This window comes from Fukomys damarensis, unplaced genomic scaffold (genome assembly GCF_012274545.1).
Source record: "Fukomys damarensis isolate Sample0158 unplaced genomic scaffold, DMR_v1.0_HiC HiC_scaffold_32, whole genome shotgun sequence".
NCBI classification, from domain to species: Eukaryota; Metazoa; Chordata; class Mammalia; order Rodentia; family Bathyergidae; genus Fukomys; species Fukomys damarensis.
Window position 1 is genome coordinate 47,841,383 of NW_022900944.1, and position 19,986 is coordinate 47,861,368.

Below are 19,986 nucleotides of genomic sequence, written 5' to 3' on the forward strand. Positions count from 1 at the left end.
CCCCCCCGCGCGCCGCCCCCCCCCCCCCCCCCCCCCGGCGCGGAGGCCTTTGTGCAGTTCCTTCCCTAAGTGTTGCTGCGGGGTGAACAGGCCAGTATTCTTCAGCCTTAATAGTTGAATTCCCAACTCACCTCTCTCTTTTAGCCACGCTCTCTCTACTGGCTGCCATTGCCTGGGGCAAAGCTAAAGATTTTTTTTGCAGTACTGGGCATTGAACCACAGCCTTCCTCCTGGGCTCCATCCCCAGCCCTTTTTATTATTTTTATTTTGAGACAAGGTCTCACTGAGTCGTCACCATGTTGCCCGGGCTGGGTTTGAAGTTGCGATTCTCCTGCCTCACCTTCCCAGAGTGCTGGTGAAGAGCAAATCTATTAAAGGAAGGTGTTCAGCCCACGGGAGTCCTGGGGCGGGCAGATGTGCCCCAGTTCTTCCAGATGCTGCCTGAGTGGCCGACTTCGGGGAATCCAGTAGAGTCCACACCCGTCTCTTACTCAGGAGGAAGAGGGGCCGAGGACAGGAGCCACACTGAAGCCAGAGCACAAGCCTCTGCAGTTGAAGGCCGTGTCCCAGCCCTGCCTGGATGCTGGGAACCGGGCCCTGGTGCTGCTTCCAGATCTGGATGCATTCACTGTGCGGGGCTCCTGCAGCCCTCCCTAGCCCCATCCTGGAAGAGCCTGCTGGGCCGGCTTCCGCCACACCTCACCTTGTGTTTTATCTCAGGCAGGACGTCCGCCAGCTGCTGCAGGGCCTGATGCGGGGCACCCAGCTGCGGCACAGACACACAGCAGTCAGCATGGGGTCGTGGCTGGTCCCAGTGGCACCCTGCCCAGAGCCGTTACCTGCAGAAAGACGGCGACCACAGCCAGGCCCTTCTCACCCAGGACCGCTTCCCTGTAGCTCGGGTACACTGCAGGATTCCAGTGAACTAAGTGCAGCTGAAACACAGCAGAGAGAGAACTCAGATGTTGCAGGATGTGGCAAAAAATGACTGTCAGGTGCAGAGCTTGTGCAGCCGAGGGGGTAGGAAGCCCAGCACCACCCGACTAGGTGGTGAGAGCCGGGGGCTCCTGGTGGGAGAGAAAGGAGAGCACTATTTTAAACCTGCAAAACCAAACAGGAGCCGGGCATGGTGGTGCACACCTGCGATCCCAGCACTCTGGGAGGCTGAGGCAGGAGGATTGCAAGGTTGAGCCCAGCCTAGGCAATTTAGGGCGACCCCATCTCAAAATAAAAACTAAAAAGAGCTGGGGATGTAGTTCAGTGCAAAGGTCTTGGGTTCATCTCTAGCACTGGAAACAAAACAAAACAAACAAAGAAGCAGATAGTTTGGTGGTTTGTCCCTCTTTGTTACCCCTGCATGAGGACTGTGGGATGAAACGTAAGGCCAACTGCCAGCCCTGGCTCCCTCCAGGGCCTTTGCTTTACAGCCCTCCTCCCGTTGTCCCGAGACGGGACCTGCGGACTCCAGTGTCAGGTGACAGGCTCGGGGTACAGCGTGGCAGGTGGTGGGCACAGGCCAGGCACCAGGGATGGGGCGAGGCCACCGCTTGAGGGCTGGGCGTTGGTGCAGCCACCCTCCCTACTGAGGGTTCTGTGTCCGCAGATTCCCCAGCTGCAGATGGAAAACACACGAAAGAAGCCACGTGTGTGCTGGCCAGGGCCACTCTGCCTCTGTCCACGTTCTCTGCATGGGGCAGTGTGGTGGCCTCTCACCTAGTGTGCCCAGCGTGCCAGGGTTCCAGGAAAGTCTATGGAGGGCGTCGCAGGGCACGAGTGACAGCACTCTCCCACGGGATCTGAGCGCCCCGGCCCAGCCCCACAGACGTCCAGGGAGGGCTTCTGTCTCCCGGTGTGGGGTTGTGGTGGAGGCTCTCTGAGCTGGGGCCAACTCTGGGTCCCCAAGGCCTCTGTGTCCAGCTCTGTTGGGGACCCTGGATCTCTGTGAGCTGCGCATCACTCACACTCACCAAGCTGGAGTCCCTGCCAGGTACCTCCGGGAGGCCAAGGCAGCAGTCAGGACATTGAGGCCAGCCAGGGCAACTTACAGGACATCATCACAAAATAAAAATAAAAGGGATTTGCCCAGGCTCAGGAGGCTGAGGCAGGAAGACTGTAAATTCAAAGCTGCCTTACTAAGTGAGACCCTGTCTCAAAATAAGTAAATGAATAGAAATGAAAAGGGCCGGAGTTGTAGTTCACAAGCATCCACAAGGCCTTGGGTTTGATCTCCAGACACGCCCACACGTACACGCACACACCCCCACGCACACCCTTCTTTACTGATGATTCTCCGAGTCCCGATCGAGGCCCTGGATCCCACTGCTCCGAGACCGGCCTGGATCGCTGTGACCTGTTGGGCAGGCAACGCTAACTGCTCCGCTGGAGCCCTGAGGTTCCCAGCCGCCCCCAAGCCGTTCCCTGTGGGCAGGGAGGCCCCGGGCACCCCGCGGCCAGCCCGGCACACCCAGAGCCCGTTCAGACGCCCGCCCACCGTGCACACACCTCGGCGGGGAAGGCGTGGTAGTCCACGGTGTGCTCAGAGCCCCGCGCGTCCCCGGCTCCCCAGTGGAAGTGGAACTGCTTCAGTCGGTAGTGGTTCTCCAGGGGCCCCCCGCTGACCCCTGCAAACGCGAGCGAGAGTCAGTCCGCCCCGCTGCCTGCGCTTGTGTGCCGACTTCGGGGCCCTGTGGGAGGCGCGAGCTTGTAGGCTCTGGGCACCTGTGTCCCCCTTGCCTGGCCTGAGGGGATTTCGGGTAAGGGTGCCAATGACCGCAGGTTCACACGCTGCCACTAGGTGGCAGTAAGGGCTTCAGCCACCACTCAGACCCATTTCAGAGATGCATCTGTCTTGTCAGCCTTCCCCACATTTTCATAATTAAAAAAAGAGCTTAAATCCCATCACCACATAAATTAGTCCTATGTGATACAATAAAGGCTTTGAATGAGCTCTGAGCCACAGCACGGGACCTTTCCCCAGTCCTGAGCTCCGCGGCCCCTGCTTAGTCCAGGCCCACTGCTGGACCAGGTTTTTACGAAGATGCCTTTCTAAGGCCCTGGACACCGGCAAAGGAGGCAGCAGCACTCTACTAGGAGACTCGAGGTGGCTTTCCCACAAAGGCCTGGTGCCCAGGCAGCGGAGCGGCACAGCAGGACCCACTGGTGGAGGCTCCAGGCGGCACTGTGGACAAGGGGACTCACCCTCAACTTCTCCAGGGGAGGCTCCTCCCACCTCGAGCTGCCCCTGTCCCTGATGCTGTCTAAGAATAAGTGGTGGTGTGGGGCAGTTCCCTGAGGGCCGGGTTCTGGGCTGTGGGTGGACGGGTGCTGCACACTCAGCCTGGCCCACGTCGTGGTGATCGGTGCCCCTGACCTGCTGTCCCAGATGACGTCCTCATGGCGGGCGGCTCGGGACAGTCCAGCACAACTGGTGTTTGTCTTGGGACACGGCTGCTGGTTAGAACTTTGGTCTCAGCCTCCGTTAAGGTCCGGTGAGCCTGCGAGGTGGCCCCGTCCTCTTGAAACTGCACCCATGGATCTGTCTGAATTTGAAAAGCCACAGAAATACCCCTTGCCTGATGTGGTACCTGCGGCCTTGGTGAATTTGGATTCACGGGCTGTCAAGGAGCCATTCTGCAGCTGGGCGGGTGAGGCACAGGGGAGTCACCCACGTGGGACTCGCGCTCGGTGTGACTCCCTAGGCTGCAAATCTGAGGAAGCTCCTCCCCTGGGAGGGATAATGTGACAGGAGGCTCCTGTGGCCGTGGGGCGTGGCAGAGGTACCCACTATCCCGGAGGTGTGGCCACGGGCGGGGGATTTGAATCCATGCCTGACACCAATTGCCTGCCTCTCCCACCCTATCCTCCAGAGCCCAAAACCTGATCTAAGGAATCCCAGGAGCCCAACACACAGGCGGGGCTGTCTTCGTGCTGGCTTCCACCTCCCCCGTGTCCCTGTGGCCCCAAAATGCCCAGATGGGCAAGGAGGGGGAGCCCAAGAGGGCCCACCTCTCAGCCTCCAGATCACTTGTCACAAGCTGCCACCCACGGGACACCCGCAGGCTTCTGTCACCTGTTCTGAATTTGGGAAAGTCTCCGCCCCCAGCCCCCAATGGCCTGGATCCTGGGGGTGACACCCCTGCCACCCAAGCAGGATGGGGGCTGTGCACCTGGCCACAACCCCGACATCCAGCTACCCCTGCCTCCTGTGTGGACACAGCCTCTGACCACTGGAGTCCAGGCCACCACCTGGGTGGGCACAGAGCTCCTGCATAAGTGCATGTGAAGAGAGCAGGTCCTTAGGCTCCTGGGCGCCGCCCCCAGGAAGAGCAAGAGCTCCTTTCCTCACACACCGGGCAGCGGGTATCTGGTCCTTCACATCTGGCACTGGGGTGGCATGGGATGACAGCCACCCTGGGCTGGAGACCAAGAAGCTCTCAGAAAATCTGCAGGACTACAGTGGCACAGGTGAGTCGGGGAGCCCCTGTCCCTCCCCAGGAAGGCCAAGGAAAGGCGGCCCCCTGGCTGGGCTGCAGAGGGCCCAGGGGCAAAGAGGTGACACGCCCAGAGGTCCCTGGGTATGGTTCACAGGGCTAGGCCTCCTCTCACCCGGGTGGGGCCCATCAAAGCACAGCGCTGTTGGCCAGAGTCTGGTCCCTGCTCCGGGGCCTCTCTGCCCTACTGGGGGTGAGGGGGTGTCCGGATCCCTTTGAAGACGGAACAAAGGTTCTTACAACGTTTCCTAAAATAGACCTCACAATGCAAAGGTCGGCAAAAGGCCACATGTTTATTTATTTGAAGACTGGAACGCTGTGTTTGGGGCTTTCCGGTGGAAAGCACTGCTTGCAGCCGGGAGGAGCCTGACCTGGCACAGACCCCGAGCCCCTTTGCAACACCGCGTGACCCTGGCCCAGGTGTCTTACCTCTCCTAGCCTCAGTCTCCCCTCTGTAAAGTGGGGCAACTCTAATACCCAGTTGTGAGGGTTTAACTCTAAACTGCACCCCAAATTCTCCTGTGTGTGGAAGGTGATTAGGTGGGGGGATTGTGGCCATCAATGGGTGGACCAAAGGATGCCTCTGTGGCTGATGTGCTGTGTTAGGAGGGGCCCAGTTGGAGGTGTCACTGGCGTGTGACCTGGAAGGGTGCGTTTTTTGCCCCCATGCCTCCCTTGCTCTCTGCTTGCTCCCTGGCCACCATGACATAAGCAGCTGTCCTTCACCAGGATGCTCCACCATGCTGTTCTTGCCTTAGGGCCAGCTGACCATGGACTGAACCCACTGACACCGTGAGTCCAATCAACCTCTCCTTTACATTGTGGGTGCTGAGTATTTTGTCCCAGACACAGAAAAGTGCTTAAGACATCACTGGATGGGGGTGCTGTAAAGATTGTATCCATAATGAAGGTACACAGCACCTGGCAGTAGGAAGCCCCAAGGAGAACAGTCTCTGTGGCAGACACGTCCCTACGGGGTGAGGCAGCTGCCCAGGAAGAGAGACCTGGCGTATGGTCTGTGGGTCTGGGGCGCTCGCCTCCTACCCACTACGCATGTGGAGAACACTTGCTGTGGGCTGTGAGTGTGACCAAGGGACGAATGGCATTTACTGTGTGCCTGCTACAGGACACCAGGCCGAGTGCGGGAACTTCCTGTTCCCCAAAGGACAGGCTGTTTCTCTCCACATTGAACCTGTGGGGCAGCGCCAGGAGCCCAGCTCTGGGGTTTGGACAGAAACTCAATGTGACGTCACCCGTCCTAGGCTACTGGCAGCCCCTAACCATCAGCCTTCTTAGCAAGGTTCAAGTCAAATCCTGCCACTCAGACAAAATAATTTCTAATTGAGTCTTCAAAATGAAAATAACTACTCTAATTGAAAAAGAGGCAAAGCTGAACCCTGAGAGGGAGGCATTTAGAGCTGGACACAGCAGTACACAACTGTGATCCTGGCACTCGGGAGGCCGAGGAAGGAGGATCACAAGTTTGAGCCCAGCCTGGGCAACTTAGCAAGACCCCAACTCAAAAGATACAAAAGAAAATTAAACATTGGGCTGAGGGTATAGGTCAGTGTGAAGGCTCTGGGTTCAATCCCTACCGGAAAAAAAAAAAAGAGGGCCTTTATGGTGGCAGCTCTGTCCCCAGAGTTGGCCACCAGCGCAGCCATGTCACTGGCTCCCCCTGCAGGCCACTCGTGAAAGTGTAACTGGGCCACTGCATCAGGGAGAACCAGGGCAGCCAAGTAAAACAGCGCGACCCTGAGGCCAGCCCCATACTGCGCTGGCTGCTGCCCAGGAGTCTGCTGTTGCAGCAAACGCTGCCTACAGCCACCTGTTCCTGGCTGAGGGTCTCCAGAGGGGTCAGCGGCTCCCGGCAGGCCCAAGAGGCAGGAGGTGTTCTTGTTCATCCTTGCTATGGAAGACAAGCAAAGGGCGCCTGTTCTCCAAATCAGGTTGAACCGGAACTGGTTCTGTGCTGTGAAGCGCCAGGCCACGGGGTCCGTGTGCTCCCTGCCCCGGATCTCTGCAACCTCTCCCCGCTAGAGCCACGGCCGCATACTGTGGTGCTGGGGTCACCTGAGCCCCCGGCCCAGAACCCCAAAGTGGGGAGTTCCTGTGCCCCTCAGAGAGACTCAAAGGGCTGGGCCAGGCCGCTCTGAGCTCGTGTCCTGTCGGCACGGATGCCGCTCCACTGGGCTGTGTCCGGTGTGAACCTCAGCCCTGAAGCTGTGAAGGGTGTGACAGCCACGTCCCTGAGCAGGGCAGACAGCAAACAGGGCCAGGTCTGGCCTCAGCGAGAGCCCTACGGGTGGCAACTGCCATGGGTGCTGTGTTCTCATCGCCAAAGTTATCATCGTCCCCTGACACAGCCACCACCGGATGCCCAGCCAGCACTCTGAGCGGGGATATGGCCAGACAAGCCACTCATGCAAAACAGTACACTGTCTTCTCTATCACCCTCACTGTCTCTACCTCAGCTCTGGCTCCCCCAAGCAGCACTCCCCATACACACCGGTCACAAAGTCGCCTGCCCAGTCAATCCCTGGGGACATAGCTATTCACCCAGGGTGACACACACAAATCACGTTAAGATTTTCTTTAATCTCTATCTTCCTTTACTTTTCTATGAATAGGGTATTGATTTTTTTTCAAATTTTCTTTAGAATCATTTTTTCCTTAGATTTATTAATATGGTATATGACATTAATTCATTTCTGAACCTTAAACCAGCCTTGTAGCTCTGGAATAACTCTCGGTCATGGCTTAAATAAGTAAATAGCTGGGTATGGAGCTCAGTGGCACTGTGCCTGCCTCGAAAACGCAAGGACCAGAGTTCAATGAAAATATATATACATACATATCTATATATAATAAACCAACCCACCCGGGCCAGCTTATCAAGAACCAAGGACTTTGTGCTTCCCATTTTCCCCCTTCAGTCTGCACCCCTTCCCCTCAATACCTTTTCTGGTTCTCCCCACACTGCCTGAGGTAGCTCGGGACAGGCTGTGGACTTCCGCCCGGCTACTGGGGGAGGTCAGCTGCCTGCGTTTGCAAGAATGTGCCGGCCTCCTGTGTTCCCCACCCATGCCTGCTGCCTCAGTGTGCTTTCATCTGCAGAGGAAATGCTAACCCTGCCTTGTCGGGGCCTCTCCTTCCGCATCTGTGTACTCTCTTTCTGACACTGACAGGTTGCATCTAGGATCTCATTCCCAACTATCTTATGTGAAGGGCGCTTTGCCAGCTCTCAAAGCCAAGAGGAGAAAGACAATCCATTCGCTGCACAAGTTCTTGCTGAGACCCCAAGACGTGTGCCATGTGCATGCAGCATGAGGAGGACGGAGGGTGTGTGTGTGTGTGTGTGTGTGTGTGTGTGTGTGGATGTGCCAGTCCTCCTCAGCCCAGATCTCCTGGGGACAGACTACAGGGAAGACTGGGTGTGGTGGCCCATGCCAGTAACCCCAGCACTGGGGTGGCTGAGGCAGGAGGATCAGAACTCATTCAAGGCCATCCTGGGCTACACAGTGAGTTCAAGGCCAGCCTGGACTACATAGCGAGACCCTATCTCACCCCCACACCCCCAAAAAAGTATGGGGCAAGCAGGGGCTCTGGGGGCCTGAGGCAGCCCGGGACACCAGGGTGGCCTCCTGCAGAACAACATCAGCCTGGAGGGCTGACTCTGTGTTAGGCGTAGATGCAGATGGTGCACCTCCAGAGTCAGCAGGCAGAAAGGGAGCAGTATCCAGGGGAGCACACGGTGTGCCTGGGGCCAGATGCAGCCTTTGCAGGGGAGTGGTGATTGGGCTGGATGCGCTGTCGGCCAGGGCGGTGACTGCGCAGGAGCCTCAGGGGTGTATGCTCTAGTATTTAAAAGGTGGCCGGACATGGAACTGCACGCCTGTGACCCCAGCACTCAGGAGGCTGAGGCAGGAGGATCACAAGTTCAAGACCAGAGGGACAACTCAGTAAGACCTGTCTTGAAATAAAGTCGAGAGGGCTAGGAGTGTGGCTCCGTGGAAGAGCAGTGGCTTAGCTTGCAGGAGGCCCTGACCCCAAGCTCTGTGCAAGGTGGGCTTGCTGGAGGAAAGGTTGTCATGCGGAATGGTCTTTCTGTTTCCCTGGTGACTGTGTACTGCAGCAGACTGAGCTGTGACCTCAGTGTAGGGGGTGCCTTGAAGCTGACCTGTACCCAAAGATATGCCCACACAGTCACATGCGGCTCAATGGCGGGGACACACTCTGAAAATAGGTTTGTCACTGTGCAAGCATCACAGACTTATCAGCAAACTAAGATGGTTCCAATGTCATAGGAACACCGTGGTTCCCACACAGCTCACTCCAGTTTCCCAGGACAGTAGCTGATTGGCTGGGCCCTGTGTCAATCAGGCAGGGCTAGGAATGGATCCTAATTGGTGCAACATGGCTCGAGGGGCCAGGGTTGGGACGCAGTAGTGGTTAGGTTGGGATCAGAAGGAAGTTTCTGATCCTTCCGCAGGTCACTCTGTGCTGCCCAGTGTTCTGTAGGACAGAGGAACGGTGCAATGGACATCTTGGCCGAGTGACCACGCGTGCAGTGGTGGCCTCAAGAGCCGCCATCCTAGTGTGTGATGCACACCATGTGAGGAGACGCCTGATGGGGCCATCTGCCGCTGTCCTGGGGACAGCCCCGCTGGCGCCTGACTCGTGGGCCTCTGCTGCGCTGGTTCCTGCCCTGTCTAGATCACCGTGCAGGGGCCTGTGTTTGCTGGGTACCTCCGCTATCTCACCTGGCCGGAGTCTGTTTCTCTGCCTTGCGCCCGGCTGTGGGAGTGAGGTCTGTACCCTCATGTGGACGCCCGCAGGCCTCTCATGTGTCCAGGAGCAAATGTTTGCCGAGTGGCTGCTGTGTGCTCTGGGTGTCTCTCCCTCCACAGCGAGCCCTCCTGTCCTCAGCCTCTGACGCCGGAGCCCCTCCCGGGGGCCTCGGTGCTGCGGTCACCCGCTCTGCCCTGGGCTTCCTGCGCTCCATTCCATGAGAAGCCCCCCCCCAACCCTCGCCTCCAGGGGAGCTGGCCTCACCCTGGGGCCACCCTCGGCCTCCTGCTCACACCTGGCTTCAGTTTCTGGCACTCACCTGGTGGTACCTGGCGACCTGGGTGAGCCTGCCCACCCCCACCCCTTCTGGCTTACTTCCGGTCCTGCTGGGGATAGCTCTCCTTCCCTTCCCTCCAGGGCTATTTTCTTTTAAATGCATGGGAGAGTCTCATTCTCATTTTTCTGCTAGAAATGTTTTTAGTCCTCCTGTCTCTCATGTGCCCCCTCTTTGCTCCCAGTTTCCAACAGAGGAGAGCTCTGGTCTGGCTGACAGCTGTGGGACCTCGGGGAGCGGAGCCCTGTTTGTTGTCCTGCAGAAGCCATTTTCCCCACTCCGATCCATGTCTTGCTCCAAAAGGCTCAACCCAGGCTACCGGCAGGGACACTGAGCCCCAGGTGGGGCTGAGCTGTACTTTTGGCGTCATCCTGGCCAAAACAGTAGCTGAATCCCAGCCTCCCAAATCCCTGGAGGGTGGAGTGGGGCCTGCTGCCCCGGCCCAGGTCTGCTCTTTGCTCAACCCAGGGTGGGTTGGGTCTGTCACGGGCAGGGGAGGAAAGGAGGTCTGGAACAACAGTGAATTCTCTCCCGTGAGAGCAAAACCAAAACCAGAGGCATGGGGATGCGGAGTCTCCTAACTCTGCTGGTTGAGCAGGGGGCTGGCACGCAGGCTGGGCACACACCTCTCCCCACTGGCCCGTTGGAGTAAGGCGAGAGGGACGGGGCTTTGGTCCCCGGACCTGTGCGACGCTGGGCAAGGGCCGTCCCCTCCCTGCGACCTTCCTCCCAGCTCACGGCCCTCCTGCTCCTTGTCCCGCACTGTGCCCTGCTCTTGTCCCCTCGCCACTGTGACAGGTACCCACACAAAGAGGGGAGGGACCTCCACCTTGGAGCTCACCTGAGTCCTTGGCAGCCTCGTCGAACTCCACCTGACAGAAGTAGCCGGTGTTCCGCACACACCGACAGGACGCGGCATTGTAGGACACCCTGAGTGGTGGCAGCTGGGGGTCGTAGATGCTGTCCCTCTGCTGGATGTTGATGGGGGACTGCCGGCTGCCCCCTGGCACAGAGACCTGGCCTGTCCAGCGGGGGTGCCCTGGGAACAGAGCGGAGAGCCTGGCTGAAGACCTGGGTGAAGACAACGGATGCAGAGCCACATGAGGTCTTACAGGTCCCAGCTCAGGGGAAACTGCGGTAGGGAGGCTCCCAGGCCTCCAGGTTACCTGGTGCTGACTCTTGGGCATGTGTACTGACCCTGTTGTGCACACCCCACTGTGGGTCTGTTTTGTTTTTTATTATTTGAAGCAGGGTCTCACTGTGTAGCCCAGGCTGGCCTTGAGCTTATGGTGATCCTCCTGTCTCAGCCGCCCAAGCATTAGGATTCCAGACATGCCCCACCATGCCCAGAGTCCCCTTGGACCATTCGGAGGCCTGGATCCTCTTCCTGCATGGACTGCGACTTTCTCTGTTGTGGCTCAGACCTAGGTGTCCCTGGTTCTGGTGTGTAGAAGGCGTTGCGTCTTGGAGGCCCTGTGTGCTTCAGTGGGATGATCACCCTCAGCAGCGGGCTTGCTCTAACTTGGGTCCTGGGTCCCATCCCCATGGCTGTGCCCAGCACTGCAGCCATCTGTCAGGGTCGGCTGTCTGGAGCAGAACACAGTGAGAGTCCTGCCCACTCCACTGCCCGCACTTGGACGGGGTCAAACGTGTACGTGTGTTGAATGAATAGCCCTTGTGTGCTAACCTCTGCTGCCCTCCCATCAGGAGGACGCAGTGGGTCAGGGGTCGGGCTCACTTTTCAGAGCCTCCTGCGAGGTCACAGCTGGGTCTCACCAGCACCAGCCTTCCCGTGTGCACAGCCTGGGCAACTGTCTGCTGCTTTCATGTCGCCCGGGCCTCCAGTTTTTCTGTTATTTGCAGATGGTTGGTGTCACCCCAGGCCCTCTCCCCAGTCTGTCTGAGGCCTGAAACTCCGCTATTGGAATCGTGTGTCTGGTTTCCCTCGTGAGGTAGACATGTCGCAAGGCCAGTCCTGTAAATGAGTGAGGCTGCAGTGGGCTCACAGCGTCCCAGGAGGTGGAAATGAGGCAGCAGCAGGAGCCTTCGTGCTACCCCTGCAGCTCCCTTAGGCAACACACTTAGCTATACATCAGCTCCTGCTCCGGCCTCGATGCCCACACACAGGGCAGTAGCCACGTCCTCTCAGGGTAGCAGGGCAGTCTTCTCCTCATGATGGGTGATTAAGATATGAGAGCCAGAGCTGGGCCTGGTGGCGCTCACCTATAATTCCAGCATTTAGGAGGCTGAGGCAGGAGGATTGCTGTGAGTTCAAGGCCAGCCTGGACTACATAGAGAAACCCTGTTTCAACAAATCAAAATAACACAACACAAAATAAAACTTACTTGAGAGTCACCTAGGTGGGGTGATGTACTCTTATAACCCCAGCACTCTGGGGGCTGAGGCAGGAGAATCACAAGTTCTAGTCCAGCCTGGGCAACTGAGTGACAAGTTGTATCAAAATAAAAAAATAAAGGGCCAGGGATTTAGGTCAATGGTGCTGCACCTGCCTTGCAAGATTAAGGCCCTGAGTTTGATCCCTGGTATAGGAAAAAACAAAAATAAAATAAAATAAAAAGCAGTGGGGATGCAGCTCAATGGAAGGCCTGGGGGCCAATCCCCAGTACCACCACCAAAAAACAAAACAACAACAGCAAAAAAACTGAACAGCTGCCCCCCTGGCTACTGTGGGACAGAGCTGTCCGCACCAGGGTGGCCAACCCAAGGTGACCTGCAGACGGGAGCTACTGGTGCCCACCATGGGCTCAGGGGCAGGGGCGCAGTGGGTAAATGTGCACAACCACACCTCAGGAATGAGAACCTTGGCCATGTGCTTGCCCGTCACCGTGGGGTGGACACCACACCATGGCTGATGTGAAGTCCCCGCTTGGGGAGTTGAAAGACTCCCACATTTGCTGTGAGGTGACAGAGAATGAGAGTGTTTCTGAACAGGGTGACTTTTCTCTCAAGGCCAAAGCTCTGTGGTTTTCATTTTTAGTTGTATAGTCATTTTCTCCTCAGATGGAGTGCTATACTGTGTAGGTACCGACCGACAAAACCTGGGCAGGAAGCATGGCTCCCTTGGAGGTGCGTGCATCCTATGTGGGGTTGAGGACAGGGTCCTCGGCTAAGTGGGTTCTGGGCCACCTGGCTGGGACATCCCCATGTCCAGCAGCAGCACGCAGAGCAGCATTCACAGAGCAACACTGTCTGCAGTGCCAGAGACCAATGACACTTCATGCACTCAATGTGGGCAGTGCCACTGGATATGCGAGCTCCAGGCCCTGGTCCTGGCGGCAGTGGGTACCACTTCTGCCTGTATCAAAGCCCAGGTGTCTGAGGGCATCTGAGGACACTTAAGGTTATAACTCCACTCTCGGAGACATGCACATATTGGGCCATGGTTATCTTAAAATGACCTAACATACTCAGCCATGCATGTGCGGCATGGACAAGGTCATGCAGCAGGTGTTTAGTCTCTCCATGCCTCAGTAAGCTGATAAGAGAATAACTGCTGTGAACTGGAGAGCACGGTGAACTTTGAGTAGATGTTTTGCTGAAGGAATGAAGATGCATCTCCTGGGCTCTAGCGCTGCAGCTCCAACTCTCATGCTCTGATGCTGCCCCGATGCTGGTGATTGTTGCTCTTACTGAGGAATTAGTTAATGCACTCACTGAAGACCGCAAGGACTAATATGCCGACTCTCTCAAGTGCCTCCTGGGCAGGCTCAGCCTTGACTGACACCAGGGCCAGATGCTGTCCTCTGCCTTTCCAGTCATGCTTTTGGCTGGTTTCCTGCCCATGACAGCACTATACCTCCTTTTGCGAAGGACAGGGCTCAAAGGGTTGAGATCCTTGCCAAAGGGCACACAGCAACACAAGGATGCACCAGGGTCTGAGCTAGGTGTCCTGGAGCTCTCGGTGGTTCTGAGAATAAGAGGGCTGGGTATGAAGATACCTGTGCTTCTGGCAAGAGAGAAGCCACCCGCCAGTAGACACAGGACGGTATGAAGAGGAAGGGTGCACGTCTGTCACAGACCATTCCCACACTGTCTCAGCATCTGGGGGTCAGTCTGGGGACTACCCTGGTGAGTCCCCTTTGTGTGGTTTGCAGCCTGGGGAAGGTCTTGGGGCAGGGCCCAGGGTGAGGCTGCTGCCCCAGGGACCCCACAGGAGTGGCCTCGTCCCTGGAGGACACGGTTAGAGCAGGGACAGTGGAGGGGATAGGAAGGTGTGGTGGGTTAACTACTGGTCACTTGGAGCACCCCACTGGACCGCGTCAGCGCGGCTCTGGGAGTGGGAGACCGCCCCCAGGATTGTCACCAACGGCACAGAGGAGACTGGAGGGGAGATCGTGGGCTGTTGATCGTCCTGGAGGAGCTTGTGCAGCTGGTTTTCCTGATGCCAACTCGGCTGTCCTCAGAGGAGCTCAGTCCTCGCCGTGGCCCAGGATGGCCGCTGTCCTCCTCAGGGGAGCTCTGGTCTCCGCTGTGAGCACCTCTTCCTGGCTCCAGCGCAGACCCCTCAGCCACACAGACCCTACTGCAGATGCACTTTCTAGCATCCACTACTGGCCTTGGGCCTTCCCGGTACAGATCCTCCATGCGGACTTGTGTGGACACTGCCGTGGGATCCAGGCCCTGGGCTGGATTCTTTAGGTCTCTGGTGTGTGGACAGGTCTCTTGTGCTGACTTTCTGGGTGACTATTATAAAATAATCCTATAAATTATGCGTCCTGTATTAAATCTATTCCCTTGCAAACCCTGAGTACAACAGAAGGCTTTCGTCCCAGACCCTGAAGTGTGGACCCAGGGTCTTCCACTTCCCTCTCTGTGCAGATCCTGGGAGACTCCCTGGCACTGCTGTCTGAGCTTTGAGCAGCTCCTCACTACAGTATCTGAGGCCAGGCTGGACCACTCGGGGCTGGGAGCAGTGTCCTCCTCACCTCACCAGGCCTCTGTCTGCCCTCACAGGCCTGAGTTCCTGCCCAACAGCAGACCACCCGGAGTCCAGTGGTTTTCACAGTCGGTCATCACACCTGGTGGGCCTGGAGAGGACCTGGAGATGTTCCAAGAGCCTGCCACGGCCAGGCTTTTGTCTCCTCATCCTGGTGTTCCCAGGAGACAGCATCTGGTCACACTCATCCTGGGATGGGGAAACTGAGGCCGGAGAGGTGGGGGGTGCTGGGCCAAGCACTCCCCCCTCTCAGATTGCTGGCACCCACACCCAGTACATCCCCTCTGGAGCCTGTATGCTCATAAGTGGCGGTGCCGACCAGGACGGAGCCCAGCAGCTATGGACAGGCTGACTGCCACCTGCCCCGAGACCCAGGAAACTCAGGCTAAATGACTTCCTCCAGAACGGGCAGAGTGCGACATGAGGCCACACCCTGCCGCAGTCTCTCCTCTCGAAGCCATCCTAGAACCCACCTGGGGACATGGCTCTACTTACAAGCGTCGCTCCTGTGGCTCTGTGTGCAGGTCTGCCGGGAACACCGCCGCCCCCGCCCTGTCGCCAGAGCTGGGGGAGCCCCTCTAGGCCACGTGAGCAGGAAGGGGGTACAGGAGGGCTTGTGGGGGCCCTTCCCCAGCGCCACAGTCCTGAGCATCTGGGCAGCTCCCTATCTAAGAGGGCAACGCTTCCACTGTCTGACTGCGCCTGGTTGCACAGCTGCAGGGTGGATGTACCCACTCTTTGGAGAAACTCACCTGAACCCCTGAGCCCCATGGTTAAATTTCAACCCATGCCTGACCCAGTGTGTGTGAGGATGTTTAGTTTGGCTCAAGGGTGGGTGCACGGGGACAGTGGCTTCACAGGGACAGGCCACTCAGGTCTCAATGCTTTCGTCTGGTAAACAGACCCGAGAGCTGCCCTGAGCCCAGGGGAGGACGTGGGTGGGTGGCAAAAACTGATTGGGCAAGGTCTCCATCCTGTGTGCTGTTGGCCCTGTGGTTTGGGGATGGGACACTCAAGGGCAGGCGCGGAGTTCTGTGCTGGAGGACGGGCAGGTGGCCGGGCCCACCGGAAGGCTCAGCGCCTCTCCTCCTGCAGGCAGCTCATCTCAGGCATTCTTCCGAAGGAAGCAGCCCCACAGCGGGGACACTGGTCCCACAAAGCCCCGGGGTAATTGGAATAAGGGGAAGACAGGCCCCGAGAGCCTGGACCCCAACCTCACCCGCTTCCCTGGGAACAGGATCCCTTCTTCCACAGGAGCCTGCCGGGTGTTGATGTATTCCCTCCTTCACCCTGCTCCTCCGTCTTCACCCGTGTCTGGGTCTGTAACATGGGGCGTTCACTCTGTGGCGCCGCTGGGTTGGCCCTTCTGGGCCCCAAAGCGGAGCGCCATCTCCTAGCCATGCCCACAAGAGCTTCAGGCCTCTCCTGTGCTGTCTCGGTCGCCTGGCCCTCAGGGCTGTCCTCTGCCCACGCTGTGCACTCCTGCCTCTCAGGTGGACTGGGGTCTCCCCGTTTGCCCTCATGCCTTGCTTCAGAGGTACCCGGCTAGGCCAGCACAATGGCCTCCTCTGCAGGTGGCAGAGCCGCGGAGAGGGAGCAGGATCTCCGACCCTGAGGACAGCTGCCTACAGGCCAGGACAGGATGGGCGCAGGTGGATGCCGAGCGGGTCTCTCCTCCCGCTGAGCGCAGAGTGGGAGCAGCTCGGGGACGCCGTGTAGTGCGTTTGCTTTGCTCGTCCACAGGAAAATCATGATCCGAGGCTATTCACATGTATTCACTCAGCATTTCTCATGGGTTGTTTTTGTATCAGTACATAATTATTTTTAAGAAATGATTGAATGTTCCACTAAAAGCTGTACCACAGTTAACTAAATGACTCTGTCTATGGGCAGATGTTTACATTATTTCCAAGTCTTTGTTTTTTTGTTTGTTTCCTCTTTGGTCTTGCTCATAACACTTGGAATGAAATTCTTTCTTTCTTGATACTGGGGATCAAACTCGGGACCTTGCACTTGTGAGGAAGATGGTGGCACAACTGAGCTAAATCCCCTGCCCCTTGTAGTCTTAGTCTTGTTTTTTTGTTTTTTTTGAGACAGGGTCTCACTATGTAGTTGAGACTGACCTGGAACTCACTATGTAGCCGGGGCTGGTCTCGAGATCCTCCTGCCTCAGCCTCCCGAGTGCTGGGATTACAGGCATGTGCCACCACACCCAGCTTGTAGTCTTAGTCTTGTTTTTTTGTTTTTTTTGAGACAGGGTCTCACTATGTAGTTGAGACTGACCTGGAACTCACTATGTAGCCGGGGCTGGTCTCGAGATCCTCCTGCCTCAGCCTCCCGAGTGCTGGGATTACAGGCATGTGCCACCACACCCAGCTTGTAGTCTTAGTCTTAGTGGGTAGAGGATGCCTGCCCCCATGAGACAATGTCTATGTATAGGGAAAGCCCAAAAGGGTGGTGCCAATAATCTCCAGTTTCTGTTCATCCCTAGGGAAATATGCACATTGGCCCTCTTGACTTTAATCTTAAAATGTGCTGCCAACCACAGCTTTGATGTGTTCTCATGCTCTTCACTGACTTCCAGCGCCCAGCCTGTGTAACCGCCGACAGTATTTCTACCTGACTTAGCTGTCTATATAATTTCCCCCTCTGGAGAGGCATCTCTAACTGCAGTTAGGGGAGAAGAGGTGTAGTTTCCATCTAACTGCTTTGGGCTGAGAGGGGTCGACATAGGGAGATCGCAGTCAGGGGTGCTCTCCAGAGAGCTAATTTGATGCGCCTCAGACAGAAGTCATGTTGTAGTTCAGCAGTTGTGAACTTTCTTTACAAGGTCGATCTGGTGGATCCCAGTAAAAGGAGTCTAGACCGTTTGTCATTGGTTCCACCTATGTGATCACTTAGAGTTTGGCAGCCTCTTGACAAGAATAAACAAAAATTTCAAGATATTAAAGCATGTATAATCAAAGTAGTGAGCACTTTGGAAGGCAGGTTGGGAAGGAGCCACGTTTAGAAACTGTTCTTAAGGGAATGAAATGATGATTGTAACCTGCTGGCTCTTAGATCTCTCTACTGATGGAGATTATAAGTCTTATGTTTTGTCATAAGCCTCTAGTTTTAGTGTTAAGAAGATACAGAGGTTGGTGGTTTTGAAGGACAATTTTAGCAAAGAAATTTAAAAACTCTAGTTGAGCTCTTATAGATATTACCATAGTTTTTCCTAATAACCCATAACAGTGGTCAGTGTAGCTGGAAATTGCCAGAAGGGGTCAGTGACTAGAGCCCCTTTTTACATCTAGCTTTTCTTGGGGGGAGTTTTGATTTCTGGGTTTAAAGCTAGCAGGCAATTCCCGGAGGTGGCGCCGTGCCTGGGGGTCTGCACAGTGCAGGGGGTGGAGTGAGGCGCCAGGCAGGCAGGAGTAAGGGACACAAGGCAGAGGTGTCTGCATGGGCCACACCAGGGCCTGGAGGAGGTGTGGGACGGAACAGTGTCAGGATGACAGCCCCGGGCCCCCATGGTAAAGTCCAGTTTATATTCAACATGGGCAAGGAAGCAACAGACAACGAAGTGCTAGGACTTCAGTAGGAGTCTGAAGCCTATTCCTTCTTTCCCGCCTGGACCTTGCTGAGCCAGGTTTTCATCCCGGTGGACTTTGTCCTCATCTGGGACAAGGACAGGCCTCATTTCAATGTCACAGCTACAGTGCAGGCGTCCACGGCTCTTCCTTGGAAGATCTTTAAGGCTCCTTCACGACAGTAGCCCAGGACCAGCCTCAGCGGGACCTGACGTCACCTCCGGAGGCCTGAGGTCCATGCAGGTAACTTTAGTGCCTGCAAAAAGGAGGTAAGTGAGAACAGAACTCTGCAGCTGAGTCTGCAGAACAGAACTGAGTCTTGTTCACCGAGAAAGCGCAGGAGGGAGCGTGAAGGGCAGAGTGACAGTGAGGCCACTTCGGCACAGGGACCCAAGTGACACCTCTGGGAATTGGACACTTGGGGAATTTTCGCCCACACATGCACATGGAGTCTACATGGAGGGCATTGTGATCATTTACACCATCTCGCGTTCGTATTTTGTGATACACAAGCATGTCACATACAATAAATGTCACAGCGACAATGTCCACGCGAGATCCGTCTGCGCATCACTCGGGAAACCGCTGACTCCGGACCCAGAACCTCTGAGCTGTACTGGCCTGTGCAGAAGGGGAGCATCGTACAACCGATCCGGCGTCACTACAAGTCCCAGCAGCCCTCGGGGAGAGGACGGGATGCAGCTGCCGAGTCGGGAAAAACTACAAGTCCCAGCAGGCACGGCGCGAGGACTACGAGCCCCAGGATGCAGCGCACGATTTGCGCAGGGCACCCTGGGATATGTAGTTATCGCCGGAGGTATGCCTGTCCCTCGGTTTCAGAGGAAGCATACTCCTCCAGTGGCTCCCGGACGCAACTTTTTTGGCGCTAGCAAAAAGCGCAGGTGTACGAAAGGGTTGTGAGAGTCGGGGGAGCCAAGTCTCGGCGTGGGAGAAAGCCTGCGCATGCTCGCCGGAGTCCGCTAAAGAAAGCGCGCGCAGGAAGAGTCAAGACAGATCACTCTGAGAGAGAGGAGCTCTGGTCTCCTTTGATCACTGAAAGAGTAACCATTTCATCTCACTGAGGAGTCCAGATAGGGACACAATGTGGAGATTTTCTGCTGATTACCCAGAAGGGCTGTAGAGAGCTAGTATCTTCTGAGGGACCTCTGGGTATCCACCAGAGAGGGGCCGTGGTCACTATTCCTCAGTTGTCACCTAAGTTTCTGCTAGCTCCACACAGAGATCTCTGAAAGGAACCCAATTGCCTATCTGGTTAATGTTCCACCCACCACTGGCATCAATGGGAGTGGAGATTCACCAGTGGGCAACTGGAGAAACCTGTCTTCTGCTTTGAGAGTGGCAGCTGCTTTAAAGGCAATTCCTTGGCTGGAAGAGTAACCACTGTTTTGCATTCTATAATGAACAGATAAAAGGCTGAACTGCCTTTATGTGAGACAATTTTATAAGAAACCCATTTTACAAAAATTTTAAACAACTAAGTCCAAATGCAACATATGCAAAATAAGAATAGAACATAATTTTAACAAAGGACAATGCATAAGAATAACAAGAAATTTGCAATTTGAAACACACAACTACAAAGGAGAAGGGGAAATGGGAAGTGTAGGGGAAAAGAAAGATGGGAATGAAATTAACATGAGAAAAAGAAAAGAGGGAAACAAAGTCTTTGTAGATAGGTGGGGAGGGGTTGAAGGGAGGGCAGAGAATAGGAAAAAAGAAGAACAAAGATAGATTATGTAAAGGTGCAAATTTCCTGTGATGAATGCCGTTACTTTGTATAGCTTAAATGTGCCAATAAAATTAATTAATTATAAAAAATA

General features: G+C 56.0%; 1 protein-coding gene across 1 annotated transcript in view; it reads right to left on the bottom strand.

Moving 5' to 3' along the window:
- Ca5a (carbonic anhydrase 5A) overlaps positions 1 to 16,325 on the bottom strand; it is a 22,434-nt gene extending 6,109 nt beyond the window's left edge. The window contains exons 1-6 of the mRNA XM_010627619.2: positions 16,203 to 16,325; positions 15,069 to 15,151; positions 10,457 to 10,686; positions 2,503 to 2,621; positions 840 to 935; positions 704 to 766 (exon numbers count right to left, since the gene is read on the bottom strand). Coding sequence (XP_010625921.1) covers positions 704 to 766; positions 840 to 935; positions 2,503 to 2,621; positions 10,457 to 10,686; positions 15,069 to 15,151; positions 16,203 to 16,325 — 714 coding nt within the window. The remainder of the gene's footprint in view (positions 1 to 703; positions 767 to 839; positions 936 to 2,502; positions 2,622 to 10,456; positions 10,687 to 15,068; positions 15,152 to 16,202) is intronic.
- Positions 16,326 to 19,986: the final 3,661 nt, after the last annotated feature.